The sequence below is a fragment of the Sander lucioperca genome, chromosome 10 (genome assembly GCF_008315115.2).
Source record: "Sander lucioperca isolate FBNREF2018 chromosome 10, SLUC_FBN_1.2, whole genome shotgun sequence".
Lineage (NCBI taxonomy): Eukaryota > Metazoa > Chordata > Actinopteri > Perciformes > Percidae > Sander > Sander lucioperca.
In genome coordinates, this window is record NC_050182.1 from 33,789,972 (window position 1) to 33,811,302 (window position 21,331).

General features: G+C 40.6%; 2 protein-coding genes across 7 annotated transcripts in view; both read left to right on the forward strand.

Moving 5' to 3' along the window:
* The first annotated feature begins 6,814 nt into the window (after nucleotides 1-6,814).
* On the forward strand, nucleotides 6,815-13,054 carry eomesb (eomesodermin homolog b). 3 transcript variants are annotated; one of them, XM_031278375.2, is made up of 7 exons: nucleotides 6,815-7,068; nucleotides 8,476-9,165; nucleotides 9,389-9,543; nucleotides 9,840-9,961; nucleotides 10,402-10,560; nucleotides 11,413-11,474; nucleotides 11,679-13,054. In XM_031278375.2, exons 2-7 carry the CDS (start codon nucleotides 8,642-8,644, stop codon nucleotides 12,505-12,507), a joined length of 1,851 nt encoding a protein of 616 aa, XP_031134235.1. In that variant the 5' UTR covers nucleotides 6,815-7,068; nucleotides 8,476-8,641; the 3' UTR covers nucleotides 12,508-13,054. The 3 variants fall into 3 exon arrangements, with proteins under 3 accessions (XP_031134235.1, XP_031134236.1, XP_031134237.1); XM_031278376.2 differs by having other exon boundaries at nucleotides 6,816-7,068; nucleotides 11,685-13,054; XM_031278377.2 differs by having other exon boundaries at nucleotides 6,820-7,068; nucleotides 11,727-13,054.
* An 809-nt stretch (nucleotides 13,055-13,863) lies between these two features.
* The window catches only part of LOC116035232 (ankyrin repeat and IBR domain-containing protein 1), a 38,295-nt gene continuing 30,827 nt past the window's right edge, over nucleotides 13,864-21,331 (forward strand). Inside the window, exons 1-5 of one of the 4 annotated variants that reach the window (XM_031278209.2) lie at nucleotides 13,864-14,058; nucleotides 16,501-16,776; nucleotides 17,989-18,289; nucleotides 20,137-20,319; nucleotides 21,068-21,185. In XM_031278209.2, coding sequence (XP_031134069.1) covers nucleotides 16,589-16,776; nucleotides 17,989-18,289; nucleotides 20,137-20,319; nucleotides 21,068-21,185 — 790 coding nt within the window. In that variant the 5' untranslated portion in view covers nucleotides 13,864-14,058; nucleotides 16,501-16,588. Of the gene's footprint in view, nucleotides 14,059-14,154; nucleotides 14,314-15,805; nucleotides 15,932-16,500; nucleotides 16,777-17,988; nucleotides 18,290-20,136; nucleotides 20,320-21,067; nucleotides 21,186-21,331 lie in introns of those variants that run through there. The other 3 variants (XM_031278211.2, XM_031278210.2, XM_036005903.1) reach the window with 3 other exon arrangements.

Below are 21,331 nucleotides of genomic sequence, written 5' to 3' on the forward strand. Positions count from 1 at the left end.
GCCAGACAATATCAGAGGTTTTGTGGGTGAGGGGAAGCAGGGATGAGTGTGTCACTTTAACTTCTGACAAGAGCAAAGATTTAGGTCAGGACATAAAACTAGTTGTAATATCAGATTTTTTTTGGGATAAAGAGGGTTGATTTAAGTGGCTTGCACAAGCATAAAAGCACAAAATGGGTCTAGTAGTGAGAGTACACTGTGAAAATACTTTTGGTTGTAATTATTGGAAAATATTACAGAGATTTGAATTGGCTCAAAGTCTTCACTGTATGTCAGTTTCATTCATAACTTACACTGATTTGGTATTAAAGTGTCTTCTTTGTTGTTTGGTGAGCACTGGTTGCATTTTTTTAATTAAATGAGAACTTTAAATGCCAAATTTATAGTTTTTGCCCAGACACTGTGTCTTCTGAAACATGACGAAATCCTACATTTGCATTTGACAAGAAGAAAATTAACAGAGTAAAGATAAATAAAGGTACATTCAAAATATCTAGAAACCATCCAGACATAATTATGTCTGTTACCCTGCTTAGTTTTGATCTTTTGTACTGGTAAACAAGAGATTCTTAGCCACAGGGACTGTTGCTTTTGCAGGGGTTACCAATTCAGACAGGCATTTTTTACTTACAAACTTCTTAACAAAGCCGATTAATTAACTATCAGGCTTATACCTCTGAACCATAAAGAGCTTACAAATTACCTTGGGGGAAGTGATTACAACCATGGAAAACAATCAATCAATGAATCTAATGAAGCCTGCGTGCCGGCGCTGGCATTTCGCTCTTACTCTCAGTCATCTGTGGAATAACAATGGGAAAGAAGGGAATCATAGTTAAATTGTTAATCATAATGTGATACCACAGTCAGCAGATTCCCCATATGAGAAAAACATGCTCAGGGTCCTGCCTATCGGCTCAAAGAGAGGACATAATGCATAAAATGTTCTTTCCAGCCCACTGGAGAGAGGGACACTCTTTTAAACAATACAGAGAATGTATTTGTTCTTTTACTATTTGCTGGGCTATTCTATTGATGCTATGTGACTGCTGGGTCAATAATATATAGATCTGAGAAATCTCTATGCTCTATGTGAGAAAAAGCATAGTACCAAGTGAACCAAGTGTAATGAGTGAATTGGTACATTATATTGATTGAGACAGAATCACATATTAAATCTCATCTTTATATATGTATTTATAAAGATTACAACAAGGATGGGAGAGGGGGAACAGTTGACCTACTATATAGGCCTACATTATTGTTTTAATGTGATGCTTGATTGAAGCCTGTAGGGATTTCTTTCACAGGGAGGTCAGAGGTCAGCTAAAGAAAAAACAGCCTTTCGGTGGTAAATATGGGTAGATCCTAAATCGGATCTGCTAGAATGGTAGACATATTTAGGTTTAGGCATAGGGAGTGGGGTTGGTTAGGGTTAGGGTAAGAATACCAGGGTAAGCCAATCAGAGGCAGAATAAGGCAGGCCACGAGGTATGTCCTGTGACGTTGACACGTCTAGTGGATCCGGTCTAGCATATACCATAAATATGTGATGGCTTGCTCAGCAGCTCTTCAGCAGGGAGGATTTGAGCACTTTGAGTTGTTGGTTGAAAGTTGGTAAATTTAACCACTTGGCAGCCTCATGCAAATTAAGCAGATGGTGCAATAGAAGCAATTGGAATTCCCAATCACCATCTTGTTTTGAAACTCAACCTCAAAACGTGTTAAAAGCTTTTTAAGGGTGTGTTCGTACCACTATGTATCACTAGCCCCTTTCACTCAGCCCGATCAAGACGGGACAGTTGTGCCTTTAAGCCGCCTCGCCATCTGTGTGAAAGTTACGAAGACGGAATTGGGGGACAGAGTTGTTGCGCCTTTAAGCCGGCAACTGAGGTAGTCACAGAGCCGTAACCGATATCTGTCTGAAAGGGACAGCCTGCATGGTAGGACTACATGCACTAAGATGCGCAAGTTGAGCCACAGGCAAGTCAAAAAGTGACAAAACTACTATAACGCATAAAGTTGGTGGTTTCACTGCAGGGCTATTGCGGAATCTCTGTCTCGGTTTTGTCAAGGCAATAGCTCATTACTGTGACCTGAGATCAAATTGTGACTGTTTTGGGGGCGGGTTTGAGGGGGAGGGTAGGCTGCTGACACTGGCAGATTGGTGGGCAGGAACTTTTTACAGTACAGATTGGGTGATAATGAGGAAGTGCTCTAAACGGGCCCTAATTGCTACTGGCCCGAGACTTTTGCAACTTTCCTTTAGATAAGTGATTTTGGGAGTCATGGGTCTTGGCTGAGGAAAGCTTCTAGGAAGATGAGTCTCTTGTGTGAAGTTGTGATCAGGGTGAACTGGCAGGGGTGGGCTCAGACACTTGATCATCAGTGAAATGGTATGCTCTCTTGTAGCAAAAAATAAATAAAAATAGAAATAAGCAGTGTTGTACTTCTGGTTTGAACAAATTTGAAAGACTGGTCTAGGTTGGGACCCCATGATAGCATAAACCCGTCCATTGCCTTCGTTGAATGCCAGCATAAGAGTTTTTACAGTATCACTGTGAAGTTGTTACAACTGTTGCTCCGCTAGTAGTACTCACCGTGTAGGTGATACCTTAGAATGCCAATGTGGTGTTACATCAGATTTGAGAATCCAAAACTAAAAGAATGTGAAGAACACTTCACAAATTCCTACAAGTGTACTGTTGTTGCCATAATGCTGCTCTCTCTCTGCCAGATCTCTCCTGATAAAGACATCCTTAATCTCAATGGGACTAATTGGTTGATAAAGGTTAAATAAATAGGATTTATGCGCCTCCTGTATTTGTAAAGAGATATTCAGGGAGATAGCCTTCCAGTATAAAGTCATGCAACAGGATCTCATTAGCAAATGCAAATGAGAAAACACCAAATCTTCGCGGAGAGGCAGAAGTGTATCTCCATGGGATAGCTGGAACATGACAGCTCACCAACCGCCCCCACGCTGAGCACCAAATGTGATGGTCCGCTCCTGCTGCTACTCTTAACAGGATGTAGGACCAAACCATAAATGTAAGCGTAGCGAGACAAGGAAGTGGGTCCCTAGAGGCCTTCACCTTCTGCCATTTGAAGCCCGGCTGTAAAAGCTCTCATTGGTGACTATTTGATTGTGGAATAAGTATCCCAGTGGTATTTGTTATATCAGTTATTTATCAAAGAGTTGCAGTGATATGTACATTACTTTGCTTCATATACAATTGTATATTTCATAGTACACCCTCAAAAAACTTAACTAAGTCTGTTCTTTATGCACTGGTAATTAATTAACAAAATGAAGTCAAAAATGTTAATTAGGCTGCAAATGTTTATATGAGGATGCAAGTTTTTTCTTCTACAAAATCCAAAGAATCCTCTTCATATGCAAATTACATCACAAAAGAGGAGAACATATTTGCGGTTTCCTGCATGATCTGCGAAGGCAGCTGATCAGCTAGGAGGGCAGTAAGCTGAGATCACATTCAATTAATTAGGTTTTGTACGTCTGTAAGTTCTTGAGAGGGCATTTCCCAGGAAATGAGAAAGAAAAACCCTCAAAGCCAATCAGAACTCTGATCGGAGAGCATGTCTGTCGTGACATCACAAGCTGTGGCGGGCAGAGTTCCTGCCGTGGCTTCAGACCAACAGACCTTCTGCTGCCAGCAGGGCGGCAGTGGCCTAGGGCAGGACGATGATGGCCAGGTCACCAGCTTTTCCTCCTGCCTGGCATGAGCACTGCGGGAGGAGTGGCCATCAGGATGGCAAGATGTCAGACACAGCCCTTTAGACGTGTCAAAAAGCAGGCACAGCTAGGGGAAGCTGCTCATCGAGCGTGACAGAGAGAGGGGTGAGGCCATTATACAGACAGGCTGCCCACACATGATAAGCAAACAGCATTATGTGATGTATAGTAGTTATTTTTTGGTAATGAGATAAACTGATAAAAGCTAGAAATTGTATGTTTTCATCATCACAGAGAGCGATAGTAAATAAGCAACTGGAAAATTGCTTGAAAATGCTGGAAGGTCTATTTTAAAGATCCCCTTAAGACATGTTTTAAGGCACTATATAGTAATTTGTGTCTTACAGCCTATGTTTTTATTAACCTGTTAAAAATCTTCAATTAAATCTACTCTGTCTTCCTCATTGAAAAAACTTAAGGAAGCATGAATATGCAAATATTGTTTATTTCCAAAGGTAAACTAGTATACACAAGAAGTCTCCTGCTTGACTGAAATATCCACTCTCCTCAGGCCCTGTTCACACCTGGCATTAACATGCGTCTTGGGGGATCTAAATATAAGTGTGAACGCACCCAAGACGCATTGAGATCTGATCGCTCAGACAACAATTTGGAGGTGGTCTGGCTACATTCTTTTATGTGTGTATGTGAATGTGTCCTGGGCCACATTGAAGGGCCGCCTACTCAACTGAAATCCTCTGCGTAATCGGAAGCACAGCGTTCTCAAATCTTTGAAAAGCCCACAGAGATATATTACAAGTGTGTCAAACATCTAAGATTTGGTTTGCCTGGAACACGGAAAGGAAAAGACCTAGTCTGTATTGTTGGGATTTCTTCAGGGAAGTGAGATGCAATCACAAGTGGTCACTCAAGACGCATGTGGAGAGGTATTCTAATGCCTGGTGTGAACTGACGTTCTTAGAGCTGTCCACTTGTGATCAGATCACCTAAGAGGCATGTTAATGCCAGGTCTGAACAGGGTGTACGTGCACTAAGTTTCAAGTGTTAAATTCAGATTTAAGGTGAGCACAGAGTAAATTTCCCCCTTCAGCAGATGTATGTAATAACAGCCTTCTAGTGTCAAAATGCAAACAGCATTCTGCACAGTGAAGCTCAACCATCCAAGTGAAGTCCCAATACGCAAAACACATTTTTTATTTGGAGGGGGGGGACGCTAAGATATTTCTCAAGGAGGGTGAATGCAGAAAATGTTTACATGCGTAATGTGTCAGTGAGTGTGTGAACCTGTGACCTGTACTACCGGGACAAACACAAGCTTATATAGAAACTGTAATCGAAACTTTTAACACTCCACGTTCTCACTTCTGACTCACTGGTTTTACCATCAATGCACGTGACTGTATGTGTTTGTGTGTCAAATGGGTAGTTTGCTAAATAAAGAAAAAGAAAGCTAGAGGGAGAGAGAGTTTATAATGTGCTTGCATTTCAGTCCCATTCAAATTGATACTTGAGAGTAAACATTTGTCACATTCATAAGAACAACAGTACAAACAAAAGTATGTCAAAGGAGGGAAACAGGCAAGCAGGGCAAAAATACTTCTAGTTCAAAGTAAATTTAGGACCACTGAAACCGCATGTGCACACCAAGATCTATGAATTCTTACTCTATATTCATGACCTTCTAAAATAATCAGACACCTCAATCAGTTTATCAGTGCAATCAGCAGAGGCCCATTAGCTTTAGACTGTTTGCTGTTCTAATAGTTTACCCAAAGGTTGATTTGTCTTGTTTGATGTGCAATGTGTTTATTTCAGAGGTGGCGACCTGCTTCATTAATCCTCTCACTGTCATTGTCATGTAAACTCCTCTCCAAGTACGCAGCAGCTGAGTATCGTCTGGTTTTGAGAGAAAAGCTGGTCTTTAAAGCTATTAAAAGGGGCCCCATTAACACAGTAATGCAGCATCATTTAAGGTCTGAATTTGGTTTCCTTTGATATGAAGAAGTAGAAAGAATAAAGGTTGTCTGATATGGGTCCCTTTAAGAGCCAAAATGATCTGTGAATTCTTTGTGCTTTTGTGACAAAATATGTATATTGTGGCAACATATGGGCAACATTCATTATCAGCATTGTACCTTTTTGTTGTGGTGAACGACAGAAAACAGTCAAAAGATACAATAGTTCGTATGTGAGTTGTTACTCATACAGATGTTTAAAATAAAATGCATTTTGTTTCTTTATGTCAGTGTCACAGGCGATAACATAAATGTTTCTTCATATAGTGTTGGCTCTTTTCAGCCCATGGTGAAATCACACAGCAGTGCACTCTCTTATCCTTTTCATGCCTTGGCTGCTCCTCTGGTTGGGGCTCCTCACTCTTCAGACCTATTTGCACTCATACGGGGCATCCTATTGATTGTATATCTGTACTAGTCTTTAATACCCACAAAGACAGTGATATAGCTGAGTTTCAATCATGACAGGTTCCATCTGTGCACCTATTGACATGAAAAATTAAAGAATTGTGTGCTTATTATTTTTATATTTTAAGTTGTATTGTCAGAGACGTACGTTTTCTCTCCAAGTTCTCATTTCAGTCTGACACATTTTCTACAACATGTTATTGCAGGTAAAGTATTACAACTCTGACTTACCTTGAAATTGAAATTAGCAGCAACTTTTCATGTTGATTTCATGCATTTTTCAAGGCTAATTTTGTGCTAAAAGTTTTGACTATACTCCTGTGGCCAGCTCCAGATCAGCACCACCTTTCAGAAATCTGAACATTCATGTCTTTAGCTCTTTGTGTTAAAACAGGATGCTTTCTATTTGTAGATATGAGTGTTCTAGGAATGACAATGGCACCTGTCATATAAAGCACAATATTAGGTCACCATAAACTCTGTACTTTGGACCCCTACAGACACACTCCAAGCCCTGACGAGAATGTTATTCTGGTGATATACCTTAGCGAGGATGATGGGATGGAAATAATTCGAGGATGGATTAGGGAGCCTCCTCTCTCTTATAGCTACACCTGGGCTGGGAGTGATGCCCCTCCCCTGGAGATCGGAGGAGAATCTGATAATAGGCTGCTATCTGTGCGTCACGGCCACGCGGAGAGAGCAGCGGTGAAAGCGGGAGTGCGCCTCCACGCTCATCAGTCCTCCACCACATGGCTGGCTTTACTTTTGACTCTCACCTTAGCCCAAAAACATGATGATGTCCTGTGCTGGTATGGGCTCAGCTTCGCAGGTTATTTTTCGAAATTGATGTTGCATTTAGCTGAAATGATTTCTCTTGCGTCTTCAACTTGACTTTCAAAAGGAAACAGGAGGGAGAATCGCTTGGTAAGTTTATATATTTAAGATGTATATTTTTTACATGGGATATATCAATTTGAATGTTTAAGTTTGTATGGCATCACCGGAGGAAAGATTTGTTGAATTCAACATTGTAATAAATGAGAAATTAAAACATTACTCGCCTCAAAATACAACTACAATTTAATCTAGCCTTTGGAATTATTTACAGCTGGATTCAAGCCACACGAAATCATCAAAATGTGTCTATTCACATATTTAGCCTATTTGTATTTGTCTGTTGTCGTTTGTCACATCGGACTGTCTGATCTAAGAAACATCACAGGTTTCTTCAAATGGAAAAATAATTGGCTATTTCCCTTTTTCACGTCGGGTATTCCGTTGGGACAGAGATCCGCACCAGAATTGAATGAATGCAAATTCATTAACTCTGAATAATAATATAGGATTAACAGCATTCAGTCTATTACTTATAAAGTGAGGACAGTTGTAAATTTTGATTTTTTTCCCCACAAAGACATGTTTATAAAGATAAATTCATTGCTACCCGTGTAATTTTTTTTTTTTTAAAGACGTGGGGTTATCTCGTTAGTCGTTATAAATTTTATAAAAAGCAAAAAAAAAAAAAAAGCACAATTTGTTTTTACTGAAACATTTGTTTTACATTACATTCTCTCAAAATATGCTACAAAAGAATCGTGGGCGAGCTTTCACTTCAGTTTTACACCACAAAGCTACTCCCCCCCCCCAAAAAAATCTGTGCTTTATTTTTCAGTTTGTCATATGATTTACAAGAAATTGGCTCTATACCTCGAGGCGATTCCTCTTCAATATTAGGTCTCCAAATTCACCTCATTCATATTTGATCCGGTCAGTTGTATTAGTAAGCCTGCAAATGTGTCATGGTTGTAGCCTATCTGAGATATTGACCTTAATCACATCGCGTTTATATTTCTCCTTGTGAATTTGAATTCTAAATAAGACGTGGTGCCTTCTTTTATTAGGCTACACTGAATTTTATAGAATAATTATCATGCTTTTAAAACAGAGAAAATAATAGGCCTAATAATAAAAAGGAGAACACCTAAATGCCACATATTAATTATGTTTAAGTTGGCAGTAAAGTCACTGCTTTTTAAAAGATGGCAATGCATTTCAACTATTCAAGACTTGACCATCTGTGATTCTATCCAAACCTGAACTTCGAGTTTTTAAAGAGTTCTCAGCCACACCCTGATACGCCTACGGAGTTTTACTTTGATATGATGATGACGGCCACTTCCCCATCTCACAGTATTTTCGTGTAGCCTACGCGCAAATTGCCAGCTTGGCGTTCGTATTAGGCCTTCCAAGTGATGATGAATCAGGTAGCCCAACGACTGCAGATGTAGACTATAGCTCTTAACCATAGGCCTACTATGTTTCTGTCTCCAGAATTCAGACTTCAGTGGATGCTGGCAGAAGAAGTTTTTCTCAGAAGACACCTGGCATAAAAACCATAGGCCTAATTCCTGAGGGGTATAAGCTAAGAAGAAAAGAGCAGTCTCAGCTGGGATCAAAGAAAGCAATTTATCTCTTTGACCAGACAAGAAAAGGAGTCATGCTCGGCGGTGAAGGGGAGAACAGCACCTTCTCTTCTACGAAGGAAGCAGCGGATGACAGGCGCAAGTCTCCGGCTGTTGGTGGGGACGATCCGACTGCTGCCAGCAGGTACACAGAGCACGGGATGGATGCTGACCGCTACTACATCCCTCCTACAGTTTCTAAACAAAGCCCAGAAACACCGAGTCCCTGCTCTTTTATCCCGTATACCCCCAGTGGGACAGTTTACACCCCGTCCAGCGCTGGCAGGTACCCCTCATCTCTCCACTTGGGCTCCGTGTTGCCTCCCGCGGGGTTTTCCCCCTCCACTGCTGGCCGCAGTCACTTCAGCCCGGCTTACCAGCTCGCGCAGAGCCCCGGCTGCATCTACCCGCCCTACACTGGTTCAGGGTCGGCTCTGAGCAACTTAACTCTACCCACCGCCGGCCCGGGGGTCAGGGCCCAGGTATACCTCTGCAACCGGCCGCTGTGGCTTAAGTTTCACCGGCACCAGACCGAGATGATCATCACCAAGCAGGGCAGGTGAGATAGCAGGAGGAGAGGATACAGAGGAAGTAACCTTGATACAATTAGCCTATCGCGATGTCCATGGAAAATAATTTAACTCGCCTCAGTTCACGTGAATTAGGCCTACATTTCATTTGCTGAGAAAAATCTGATTTTCATGGTCTTCCAATAAAACCTAGTTTAGGCTATAGCTATTCCAATGCCGTCTATCTTAATGCATTTGATTTTGTGTTTGCAGACGGATGTTCCCGTTCCTCAGTTTTAACATAGCTGGTCTGAGCCTGACAGCGCACTACAGCGTGTTTGTGGAGGTGGTGCTGGCGGATCCAAACCACTGGAGATTTCAAGGTGGCAAGTGGGTCACCTGTGGGAAGGCGGACAACAGCAGCCAAGGTACTGAAACAGGTCCATTTTTGACATTTTTACCATTTCATTTCTTACGGTGTGGAAATAACCATAGAAATAAAATAAAAACTTTGGAAATAACTGAAATGGAAAGACTTTTTCTATTTGCCAGAATACAATTAGCCTATTCGTTACAATTAAGTCGTATGTTCATGAGTATAGCCTATACCTTTTGAAATAGTGGTGTGCAATATTAAACCTTTTTTTTTTCAATAAGTAGCTTACTAAATATAGCCTACTTGGCGTTGCATTGAGTTTGATGTTGGAAAATGTCTTTATTTCAGGGAACAAAGTCTACATCCACCCAGAGTCTCCAAACACAGGGGCCCACTGGATGAGACAAGAAATCTCCTTCAGCAAACTGAAACTCACGAACAACAAAGGAACCGGTCACAATACCTCGCAGGTATGCCAAACTACATAAATAAATAAATACAGGCTAAACAATAAATATAACTAACGCCACTCACTGAAAGCTTTACATAATGTGTAGCCTATTCGAATGTCAACATATGTTTTGTTGCATTGAAATACCGTTATGTAGCCTATTTGTAATATAGGCTACAGTAAAATATTTACCCTGATAAATAATGCGTAATAGATAAAGGTAAAGCGCACCATTTACAAGTTTGAGCCGTAAATCACTATAGCACAATTCGGTAATTTAAACTTTTTATTTAAAATAAAAATAAAAACATTTTTGGAAGGAAATTCATTTTGCGTCATTAGAACAAACCAAATGATCTTTTTTTGCACACATTGCACGTTTTAGAAAATCATTTATTGCATAGTCTACTTTTAAAAATGAACCAATGATTTAACGGATTTTACCACGTTTTTACGCAGATGATTGTCCTGCAATCGCTGCATAAGTACCAGCCCAGGCTGCACATCGTGGAGGTGACGGAGGACGGGGTGGAGGACATCAGCAGTGACGTGAAGACTCAGAGCTTCACCTTTCCAGAGAACCAGTTTATAGCTGTGACTGCCTACCAGAACACTGATGTAAGCATGATGAAACAATGCCTCCATGCTTCTCTTATGCCACCAGGTGTTTTTTGAACTATAGACTGCAGTGCTGGAATGTAACTAAGTACATTTACTCAAGCACTGTACTTAAGTACAAATTGAAGGTACTTGAGACTTTTCTTTTCATGCCACTTTCTACTCCACTACATTTCAGAGAGCAATATAGTACTTTTACTCCACTACATTAATCTGATAGCTTTTTATTTTAGTTACTTTACAAATTAAGATTTTTGCACACAAAACACATGCAGTTTATGAAATAGGACGTTTATTATAAATTAAACTACCCAACAATATAACGGCCTACAAGTCCAGCTGAAATGATTAGCAGATTAAACACGTAGTTGATTAACAGAACTGTTTTGATCGTTTCCAGTTTCTAAAATGTGAGGATTTTTCTGCATTGAGTTCTTTTACTTTTAATGCTTTAAGTACATTTTCCTGATGATACTTACATCATTTTACTTAAGCAGTATTTTCAATGCAGGACTTTTACTTATAACTGTATTTTTGCAGTGTGGTATTAGTACTTTTACTTAAGTAAAGGATCTGAATACTGTTATTACTATAAAACCTACTCATAATATCCCTGCCTTGTAAGTAGAAAATGCATCTTGTTTTGATCCATTTGTTATTTCTATTCGTTGGAACTCATTCAATGGACATGCATGTAGCAGTTTTTAGTGTTAATTATCTACCTGTTATTTGTATAGTTTGACATGCAAGTGGTTAGTAGGCATTAAACTGCATGATGTTTCTTTACATTTTTTTCCTTCTTTATCGTAACATTTCAATATGAAGCTTATTCTTTATTTGCTTTTTTTTTAGATTACGCAGCTGAAAATTGATCACAACCCCTTTGCCAAAGGATTCAGAGATAATTATGATTCGTGAGTATTTTACTTTATTGCCACGCATTTCTCACCAGTTATAAATATAATTTTTTTTACAACATGTATATCAGATTATATGTTTTATGGAGTCAACTGTGTTGTAATTTGTTATTTACCAACTTTAGATTTGCTTTTTCATATGTGTGTGTGCCAACTCATTTTCAAAGATGTTTTTTTACACCATGGTTTTTTTTCACCCAGACACAGCCCTTCCTTGACCTCAAGTTCATACGTACATGTATTTTCCAGGATGTACACAGCTCAAGAGAATGACCGCCTCACACCGTCTCCGACCGACTCTCCCCGTGCCCACCAGATTGTCCCCGGGGCCCGCTACACCATGCAGCCCCTCTTTCAGGACCAATTTGTCAACAACCTTCCTCAGAATCGCTTCTATAACAGCGAGAGAGCAGTGCCACAGACTAACTGCCTCCTCTCACCTCAGACAGAAGACGGAGCTTCGCAGAGGTGGTTTGTCACCTCCATGCAGCAAGGGGGAAACGGCACTAGCACCACCAACAAATTAGATCTGACACCCTATGAGGGGGAATACTCAAGCTCCCTGCTTCCTTATGGTATCAAATCCCTGTCCATGCAAACATCCCACGCTCTCAGCTACTACCCAGACTCTCCTTTCCCCACCATGTCTGCAGGGTGGGGGTCCAGAGCAGCATACCAGAGAAAGATTACTCCTAGCCTGCCTTGGTCTCCCAGGCCCAGTCCCACCACTGGGTTCTCAGAGGACTCAAACAAAGTTAAACCACAGATAGAAGAGGAGGTGAACGACAGTGGAAGCCTGATCTCCCCCTGGACAGAGACACAGCCATCAGCTCTGTCCTTAGACAACGCTCATTCTTATTCCACAGCCTGCAAACGGAGGCGTTTATCTCTCATTGGTCCCAGCACAGAGGACTCTGACATCAAGTGTGAGGACTTGGCCTCTGCTGCCACCAACAGTAGCCCCTATAGCAAAGAAGCACCCTCATCCAAAGGCATGGCAGCGTACTATTCCTTTTACACAAACCCTTAATTCTTTTTTTATCTCTGTTTTGTCTCTCATTTTGGTTGTTCTTCATTTGCCATGCATACGATTTTTTTGTTTATCTTTTTTGTTATGGGCACACCCAGAGTTTGTCTTGGTGGTATTAAACGTGGTGATCATTATATTGTTTCTTCCTTTTGTGGTTACACAGGAAATACCAAGGATACTTAAACACATTCATATAATGACATTAAAAGTCAAAGGGCGTGTGAAGAACAATAAGCATCAGCATCCTGAGATGTTGTTGGCTTATTTCATCTATTCTGTCTTTAGTCCATCTGTTCTCATCGACTATATATGGACTATATCTTTTTTCACCGCCCCATTTATGAAACTCTGAATATGAAGTTTTGAAAGTGCCAAAGCATTTAAGTTGCTGTATATGCCTTTACACTGAGGTTATGTGTTGACAGATTATTTATTAAAGGCCTGTTGATATGAAATTTGTGCACTCATAAATGTGTCGATAATATGCTGTATATACCTTCATTGCAATGTTCAGAATTTTGATAATAAAAGGCATGTGTTTTATTGAGTATCTGAGTGGTTATTTCAAGACACCTTTGTCCGTGTTTAAATACAGCTTACTTTACATATGATGGGCTAATGGAACCATTTAATATTGCATTTGTTTGATAAAGGAATGCACCAGTTAAAGAGTTCTGCTCACAAGGTATATTTGATGATTATACACATTTTAATTGGTTCATTACTCATAGGAACCACCTAATGAGTGTGGGGGTAAAGCCACTTGAATTGAGCTAACCCACCTGACTGACACAAATGTTGCAACTTCATTTCATCTAACGCCACAATTTGTTTTCGTGGACTCTGTCGCACTCTTGTGGCATTTTATTGTACTCACAGCTACCAAATCAATCAGACTGTTGAGTTGAGATGGACAATGTAGGCCTACATATGACATAAAATAGAATTAGGCTACATTTGCATTTTATCTTGCTTAGACCCTATCACTACAGCCGATGTTTTCCACTTTTTATTTTATTTTGAAGAATCCCATGTCTTTTCTGTCCATGGGAACCTGTATATTTGACACACGTTTAGATAAGGTTGCATGTCCGTCATATTGCACTCCAAATATGCACTGTTATGATGCTAAGCCGTTGCGACAAACAGGAAGACCCAGTGGGCTTCCGAAAGAAAGAAAGAAAGAAACAAACAAACTTAGCCTAGTTGGTCATTTCATGTCATCAGTCCAGTATATTGCAAAATTGTGACGTAAGGATGTAAAAGTCAATTTATAGCGTCAATGTGTGTGTTTCATCGTTTATTTTCTGAAAAAAGGAGCGCAACTGATTTATTTCTCCGCCTGTTTTGGGGTTTGTGCTGAAACCTGGCAACCCGTCTAGCAGCCACTACCAGCAGAGTCAACGAAGAGTTGACAGGAACAACATCTCTCCTCTGTGCACACAAAATTTATGGTTTGCCTCACTAACAAGAAAATCTCCTGGTTATTGTGCTAGCGAGTGACAGTTTATTCACAAGATCTGGTCTACAACAGCGAGATGTACCATATGTGTAAGTCGGAATACTTGTTACTCATTGTTTATTGTGAGTTTATAAACTGTGCTTGCTGAGTTGGCTAGTAGCACGGTTAGCTTGTTAGCTGATCCGATAGCGTAACGTTATGCACTGACGTTAGCCGACGCAGATACTAGCGTCATGATGTTTTTATGCTTTTTAATAACATCCAGCTAGCAAGGAATATTGTGTATTGTGATTAGCACTAGCGCGTTCAACAAACGGATTTGTTTGCAGCTAACGTTATCTAAGGTCAGTTGGCTGGTGAATGTTGTCATTAACCAGAAATGTAACAAAGCGTTATGACGGACTGTTTAGTCAACAATAAAACACACGGCCGTTGGTTTGAGCTAGCGAAAATGGTAAACACCACACAGCATGGGGAAAGGCCTGCATGAAGGAGTTTAGTGACAAGTGGCAAGCTACGCAGACGAACTGTTACATTTTAATATCCTTAGCTGCTACTGTTAGATAGCTATAACGTTAGTTAGATGTTGGTTGGCGCTGTCATGGAGAAGTGTCCGATATGTTAATTAGTTACACATTTGGATAGCAACGCGTATCAAGTATAATGTGTTACCATCTTTGAGGTTGTATAACAGTTCAAAGATCAGATCAGTTGTTTACAAGTGTTCACCAAGGTGGGACATTTTCTGTTAGTGTTGCCCTTTGTTTTGATGGTGTCTGTCCTCACATGGCACAAGCTTGACATAGATTAGTGATGTAAGGAAAGTTTACTTGTACCATCTGGCTTCAATGTTTAGCTAAGTGATGTATAATTTGCTAACGTTTTACTGTGTGTAAGTTACGTGTTCATTTTATTTGAATATACAGAGTCCTAATAATTGCAAGGGTGGCTGGAGATGATGTCCTATCCTAACAATAGCAGTAGATTAACACATTTAAATAAGTATGCAGTGTTTACTTATTTAGGTTGGCTGAATAAAGAACAAATGATCAATCATGCATGTAAACTGACTTATGACAAAATCTGTTACAGAGGGTGAGGAGGAGCCCCAACCCGCTCTGGTCCAGCCTCTGTTCCCCTTACCTCCATTCTACATTGGATGTTTTTGTAGACGGTTTCTCTCACCAATCTTTCTCAAAAGTTGAAACATCAGCGTAGGAAATTATGGCCATATTTTACACTAAATGGGTATCTGCTTTTATACTTGATTGTAACATGCGAGCACCTCATAACGTTACTAAACTTACTTACTTTAAAGATATATACTCAGTTGCCAGTTTATTACATGTAGGTACACCTATGCAGTACCTTCATGAATATTAGAATGTTCAGTTTTTGTTAAAGCTGTTTTAAAGAGATGTTGATTTAACTTTATTATAATTTTGGAGGATGTAGTTTGTGGTGCTGCTGAACTAGAAACGCTTATTAGTATCTCAATACAATTCAAATTACAGTGAGTAATACTTTTCCTGGAAAAAGGTTATAGGTCCCTCCTTCTCCATTCTAATCTGTGACACACACGCACACATAGTTTTAGCTGATGTTGTGGAAAGATTATACCAGTGAGTCAAGTTCATCTACAGTCTTGACATTGTTTACATAAGCTACGGAAAATGATCAATTGTCCTGCAAAAGGAATGTAAAAATTTGCTTTGCATTTCCTTTGTCATTGTGGCATTGTTGAGTTGGGTTTCCAGGATGCATTTTTTCCTTAAATTGTGTACATAAGGTGCATATTTTGCACCGAAATCTGTGACCCGTCGAGATCCAAACTCTTATCCCTAACCCTAGTTCGCTTTGGGGGTGCTACGCATTTTAAAAGGAGGGACACAGAGATCAACAGGTCCCAGATTTTGCTACACCTACGCCAAGGCATTATTGTGCAGAAGGATTTGCATGGTGGTAAGAACTCAGTATGAATTCATTTTAGCATCATGAAGTAGACTATATTGTGCTGAAGGAGGTGATATGATCTGTTGATTTGTGCTTTAGCTCACCAAAAAATCATCACATTGCCCAAACAGTCACGACCATATGGTGCTCTGGTGGAAGCGAAATGCTGACTCGCTGCATGTTGTCCTTTAGTTGAGGATATCTCGCTTCACAATGAGTCCTGGCCTCAGTGGGATGGGCAGCATTGGCACGGAGAGGCGGAAGCTCCTGGTGATGCCAGAGGAAGTCTTGTCCTTTTCTCTGTATGAGCTTTGTTGGCACTATGTTTAGTTATTCAAAACAAAAAATAAAAAGAGAAACACGAGGAGGTGGTTTACAGTGCTGTGGTAATGCTGACAGAGGGGCTTGTGGCAGAGCAGCCTGAGCAACCTTGGAGATGCAACTCTCGTCTTTGTGATTCAGAGGCAGGGGAAGTGATTAATACTCACCATTTTTCAGTTGACAAGGCCTTGTTGGACTCGGACACAGCCATAAAGGAATTAAACTCCTGTTTTTCTTCTTTTCTTTTGGACATTCAGTATGCTGGCCTGTTGGACTTGAACAGATTGAAGACGACTAAAGAGGCTGCCGTGTCAGTCAGAGCTTGAACCTACGGTAGGGGAAGAGATGGGGAACACAGCGACCAAGTTCCGTAAGGCTGTCATCAATGGGGATGAGGTGCTGGCCTGCCAACTGTATGAGAGCAACCCGCAGTTCAAGGAGGCTCTGGATCCCAACTCTACATATGGAGAGTCCTACCAGCACAACACTCCACTGCACTATGCTGCCCGGCACGCCATGACACACCTACTCAGGTCAGGATATCGTCCAGATAAAATCTAACAAGCAAGCAAACAGATAATGTACACATTCATAGTCACAACGACTGCTGTCAGTGAGGGGAAAATGGATATCTAGCTAGGGTTGATAGAGGACTAATTTGTTGTGCTCTAGATGTTTGATATGCTGCAGTTTATGAATTTATTACAATATTATTTGTATTTATTACGTGGCACACGCTCAGATGTCAAGTGTCCTTTATACACTTTTCTTATTTTTTAGCACTCTGTTGCTCAGCTGGTCCCATCTATTACTGTATTGCTGCATCGTAAGAGAACATTTTTCCTGTTTTGTCTCTATACGTCTCTGTCCCATCTGTCTCTCCACATAGCCATCTGTTAGCAGCTCTCAGGAATGCAACATGCTGGGATGGAATAGAATGGGGCTCCAAGAGCTTCCCACCCCACAAGCTACCAACCTTGCATTTGTTTGTCTTTACTCCTCTCAGGCCCTATCGTTTCTTCTCTAATAGGATGCTTGTTCAATTTTGCATGCCTACCTCATTAAAAATGCTTGGTGGGTTTTAACATGTCAGAAGTTAACAGAAAAGTCAAGTGTAAGCAAAATATACGACTGGATAGATGGATGACGCACCACAATTCTGAGACTCAAACTAATTAACTAATTTGGATAATAATTTAGCTGAGGTGCAATATGTAGTTCTCTAGATTTTATTTAAAATATTGTTGTCGAACCACACGATACATGAGAGCATCCTTCCCGGAAGCCGTGCAGCTGAAAGCCGTTGCTAACTCCGCCCATACAGCTGACGAATTCATGTGACGCTTCAGAGGAAAGGACGTCTTACCCCTCTAAACACATTTGCTCGTTTCCTCACATCTCTCCTGTGCTTCCTTGGTGGAACAGACTAAGACACGAGTAAGAGAGGCAATATAAGAGAAGTGAGAAGGACCCCATGTCCCCATAAACCAAACAGGTCTATGTCATTTTACACAGATCAAATGATAATTTATCAAATAAAATAAAACATACTAAAAGTTAAGGATTAAATAGACACAAAACATTGTTAATTTTGGGAACAGGGCCTAGTGAAAAGGGAGAAAGGCAGCCTTTTCACAATTGTGAAGTACACTACTTAAACTGCTCTAGAATATACTATTACACTAAAAGTCGAATCAATTAAGCATAACAGATATAAGTGATATTTGTTATTTTTACCCTTTTAGGTATTTTCTCCTAAGCAAAGATGGGAATCCTAACAAGCGTAATGTGCACAATGAGACATCTCTGCACCTTCTCTGCATGGGGCCCCGCATCCTGACCTTAGAGGGGGCACTGCAACCCCGGATCTCACGGCCATATGAAGACAAACAGCGTAGGGCTGAATGTCTACAAATCATTCTGGCATGGACCGGAGCAAAGCTGGACCATGGAGAGTATGAGATCGCTGATATCAATGCCACTGACAACAAGAAAAACACCTGCCTGCACTATGCTGCTGCCTCAGGCATGAAGAATTGTGTTGAGGTGAGATTCCAAAGTCCTGTGGGCATTTTTCAGTATGGGCTAATGACTAGATATTGTCTTAGATTTTGGATGTCGTAATATCGTGATTTGACATAAGTTTTGTCTTTCCTGGTTTTAAAGGCTGCATTACAGTAAAGTGATGTCATTTTCTGTTCTTACCAGACTGTTGTAACTGTTCTATTATTTGCCTTTTCCCCACTTAGACAGTATATCCACATTACTGATGATTATTTATCTAAAATCTATGTGTGAAGATATTTAGTTAAAGCCCCAATTGTCAACACTAGAATATCGCCGCAATATTGATATCGAGGTATTTGGTCATGAATATATATACATATAATATATATATGTGATTTTCTCCATATCGCCCAGCCCTAGGTCAGAGGCTCCATAGATATAAATGGAAGAGCCTCACTAAGGCAGGGAGCAATTTGAGTGGAATGAAGATAAAAGAGGCCAGAGTAACCCTGATGTTAACACAAATTATTCAATGTCTGCCCTTTTGTTCTATGAATATTTGTAGAATAGTGGCTTATGTGTGGCGTTGTGCACATCCATTATATTATTTTATATATATATATATATATTATTATTTTTTTTACATTCATTATATTAAGTTTGATCAAACCAGTCCCTTTTGCATGCAGAGTTTTGGGAAGACTTTATTAATCCCTGGGGCTGGATGCAGCACGTACAAAGGTCACATATGCATAAAGCTATCACTATGTGTGTCTCAATATCTGCCTTTGTAAAGACTGGAGTTTTAGTTTTTGGAGACCAATTTTGTTTCTATGATTCATAATTATATAATTTTTAACTGTTGAATTTTTCTTTCTTAAATTTCACCCAAAAGCCATGAAGTGGCATATACAGCAAAATGCAATTTGCACCACGTGCAAAACAAAATGTCAAAGTTGGGATGCAGGCAGGTCTGGTGTGATAGAAAGAGAGAAACCTACAATAAAACTTTGGAAAATTTAGCAAAAAGCAAAGTGGAAAAGAATAAATTGAACAAATGTTTGGGAAGCTGAAATGACATCATACTTGACATAGTCTATATCGACAAAGATTAATGTAAGGGATTACTCCGGTGCTGCCGGGAGATCCGTCTGACATCCCTCATTTTCGGCCGGATGTCCCTCACCGTCCGCTAACTTTGTGTTGGCACTCGATTTATGAGGACTATGGTTAACTGCTCCTCAGATCTCTGCAGGGTAAATCCAGACAGCTAGCTAGATCTGTCCAATCTGAGTTTTCTGTTACACAACTAAAATAACTTTTGAACGCGCACATGTCGATCCAAACAAGTTCCTTCCCAAGGCTAATTTGCAGAGGCACCGTTTTTGCGTCCGGCGCTTAGCGATGATTGTGATTGGTTTAAAGAAATGCCGATAAACCAGAGCACGTTTTTCTCCCATCCCAGAATGCTGTGTGGACTAGCCAGACCCTCCTCCGCAGCGCTGTGGAGGAAGGTATGGCAATGTGAGACTATACTTGACAGAACAAGTCATTACATTTTCGTAAAGGGCCCTCAGCCATTGCCAAACACTTAATTGAAGTGCAATCCACGTATGGGTCCTGAAACTGGAAAATTGTATTGATATATAATGATGATATAAAATTTTGATCACATTATAGATCAAAATACTTGGGTTTAGCATTTCTGCCATAATTGCGTAGCCTTTTCCTCAATTACTACCACATAGTTATTGGTACGCCACTGTTTTTGTCATTTATGGTATTTCAAACCTCATATATAAGCCAGTAAACCTTAGCACATGCACCTGCGTATAGAGTTTGCCCCATTATTAAGCCACATTTTCTTTTTGTTTCACCTTGCTCAGTTCCTGGTGCAGAGAGAAGCGGACCTGTTTGCGGAGAACGAGGACCGCGAGACTCCATGTGACTGTGCAGAGAAGCAGCACCACAAGGAGTTGGCCCTGTGCCTGGAGTCGCAGATGGTCTTCTCTCTTGCCCCCGAGGCAGAGACTATAGAGGCAGAGTACGCAGCCCTTGACCGAAGAGAGGTACAGAATAAGATACTAAAAGGCAGAGGGAATACAGCTTTCAGTTTGTCACCCTCAACTGGTGTCACTTACAACATTACCAATAGCAAACTTCTACATAGTCACAAACTGTTGAAAAATCTAATGGGAGTTAACAGTTTTTGTCCATTTTATTGCTGTTTTAGATAAAACTCTTTTGAGTAAGCTACCTGAGATACCTGCACCTTGCCAAACCCACACAGGGTTGTAAGAATGTTGTAGGTCTGTAGTTTAGCACTATTTGTCAATAGTCCAGATGCTTAGATTAGACATGAACACACACACACACACACACACACACACACACACACACACACACACACACACACACACACACACACACACACACACAAACTAGTTACGCAAAACAGTCTGCCATAAGGCATGTGACTGCTTTCACCATCACTCTGTTAGCTCATTGGGCCTGGCTTAGTCATGCGTCAGCAATTGTCTATTTATGATTTGCTTTAAATACTACTATTCTCTTCATCCCTTTTGACCAATCTTTCTTTCTGCTCCCACTCTCATTCTTTTCCCTTCTCTCCCCCTCATCCCCTGATCACACCCTCTGTTGCTCCCTCTGCTCTTTCATTACTTTTCTCTGCCAACCTGCCTTCTTTTTTGCATCCCTACCTTCCTTCATTCCTTCCTCTCTTATTTTCCTCGTCATTATCATCCTTTCCTCCTCTTTCGTCTCTGTCCTTTCCTCTGCCATGCCTCTCCTCTCTAGCTGTATGAGGGCCTGCGGCTTCAGGACCTACGGAGGCTGAAGGACATGCTGATAGTGGAAACAGCCGACATGCTGCAGGCCCCTCTCTTCACTGCAGAGGCATTGCTGCGTGCCCATGGTACTATTAAACACACACACACACACACACACACACACACACACACACACACACACACACACACAGTATCTGCTTGGCCTTTAAAAATGGTTGGCAGCGACCTGGTAGCCTAGTGGTTAAAACAAATATAGTATATCTGCAACATC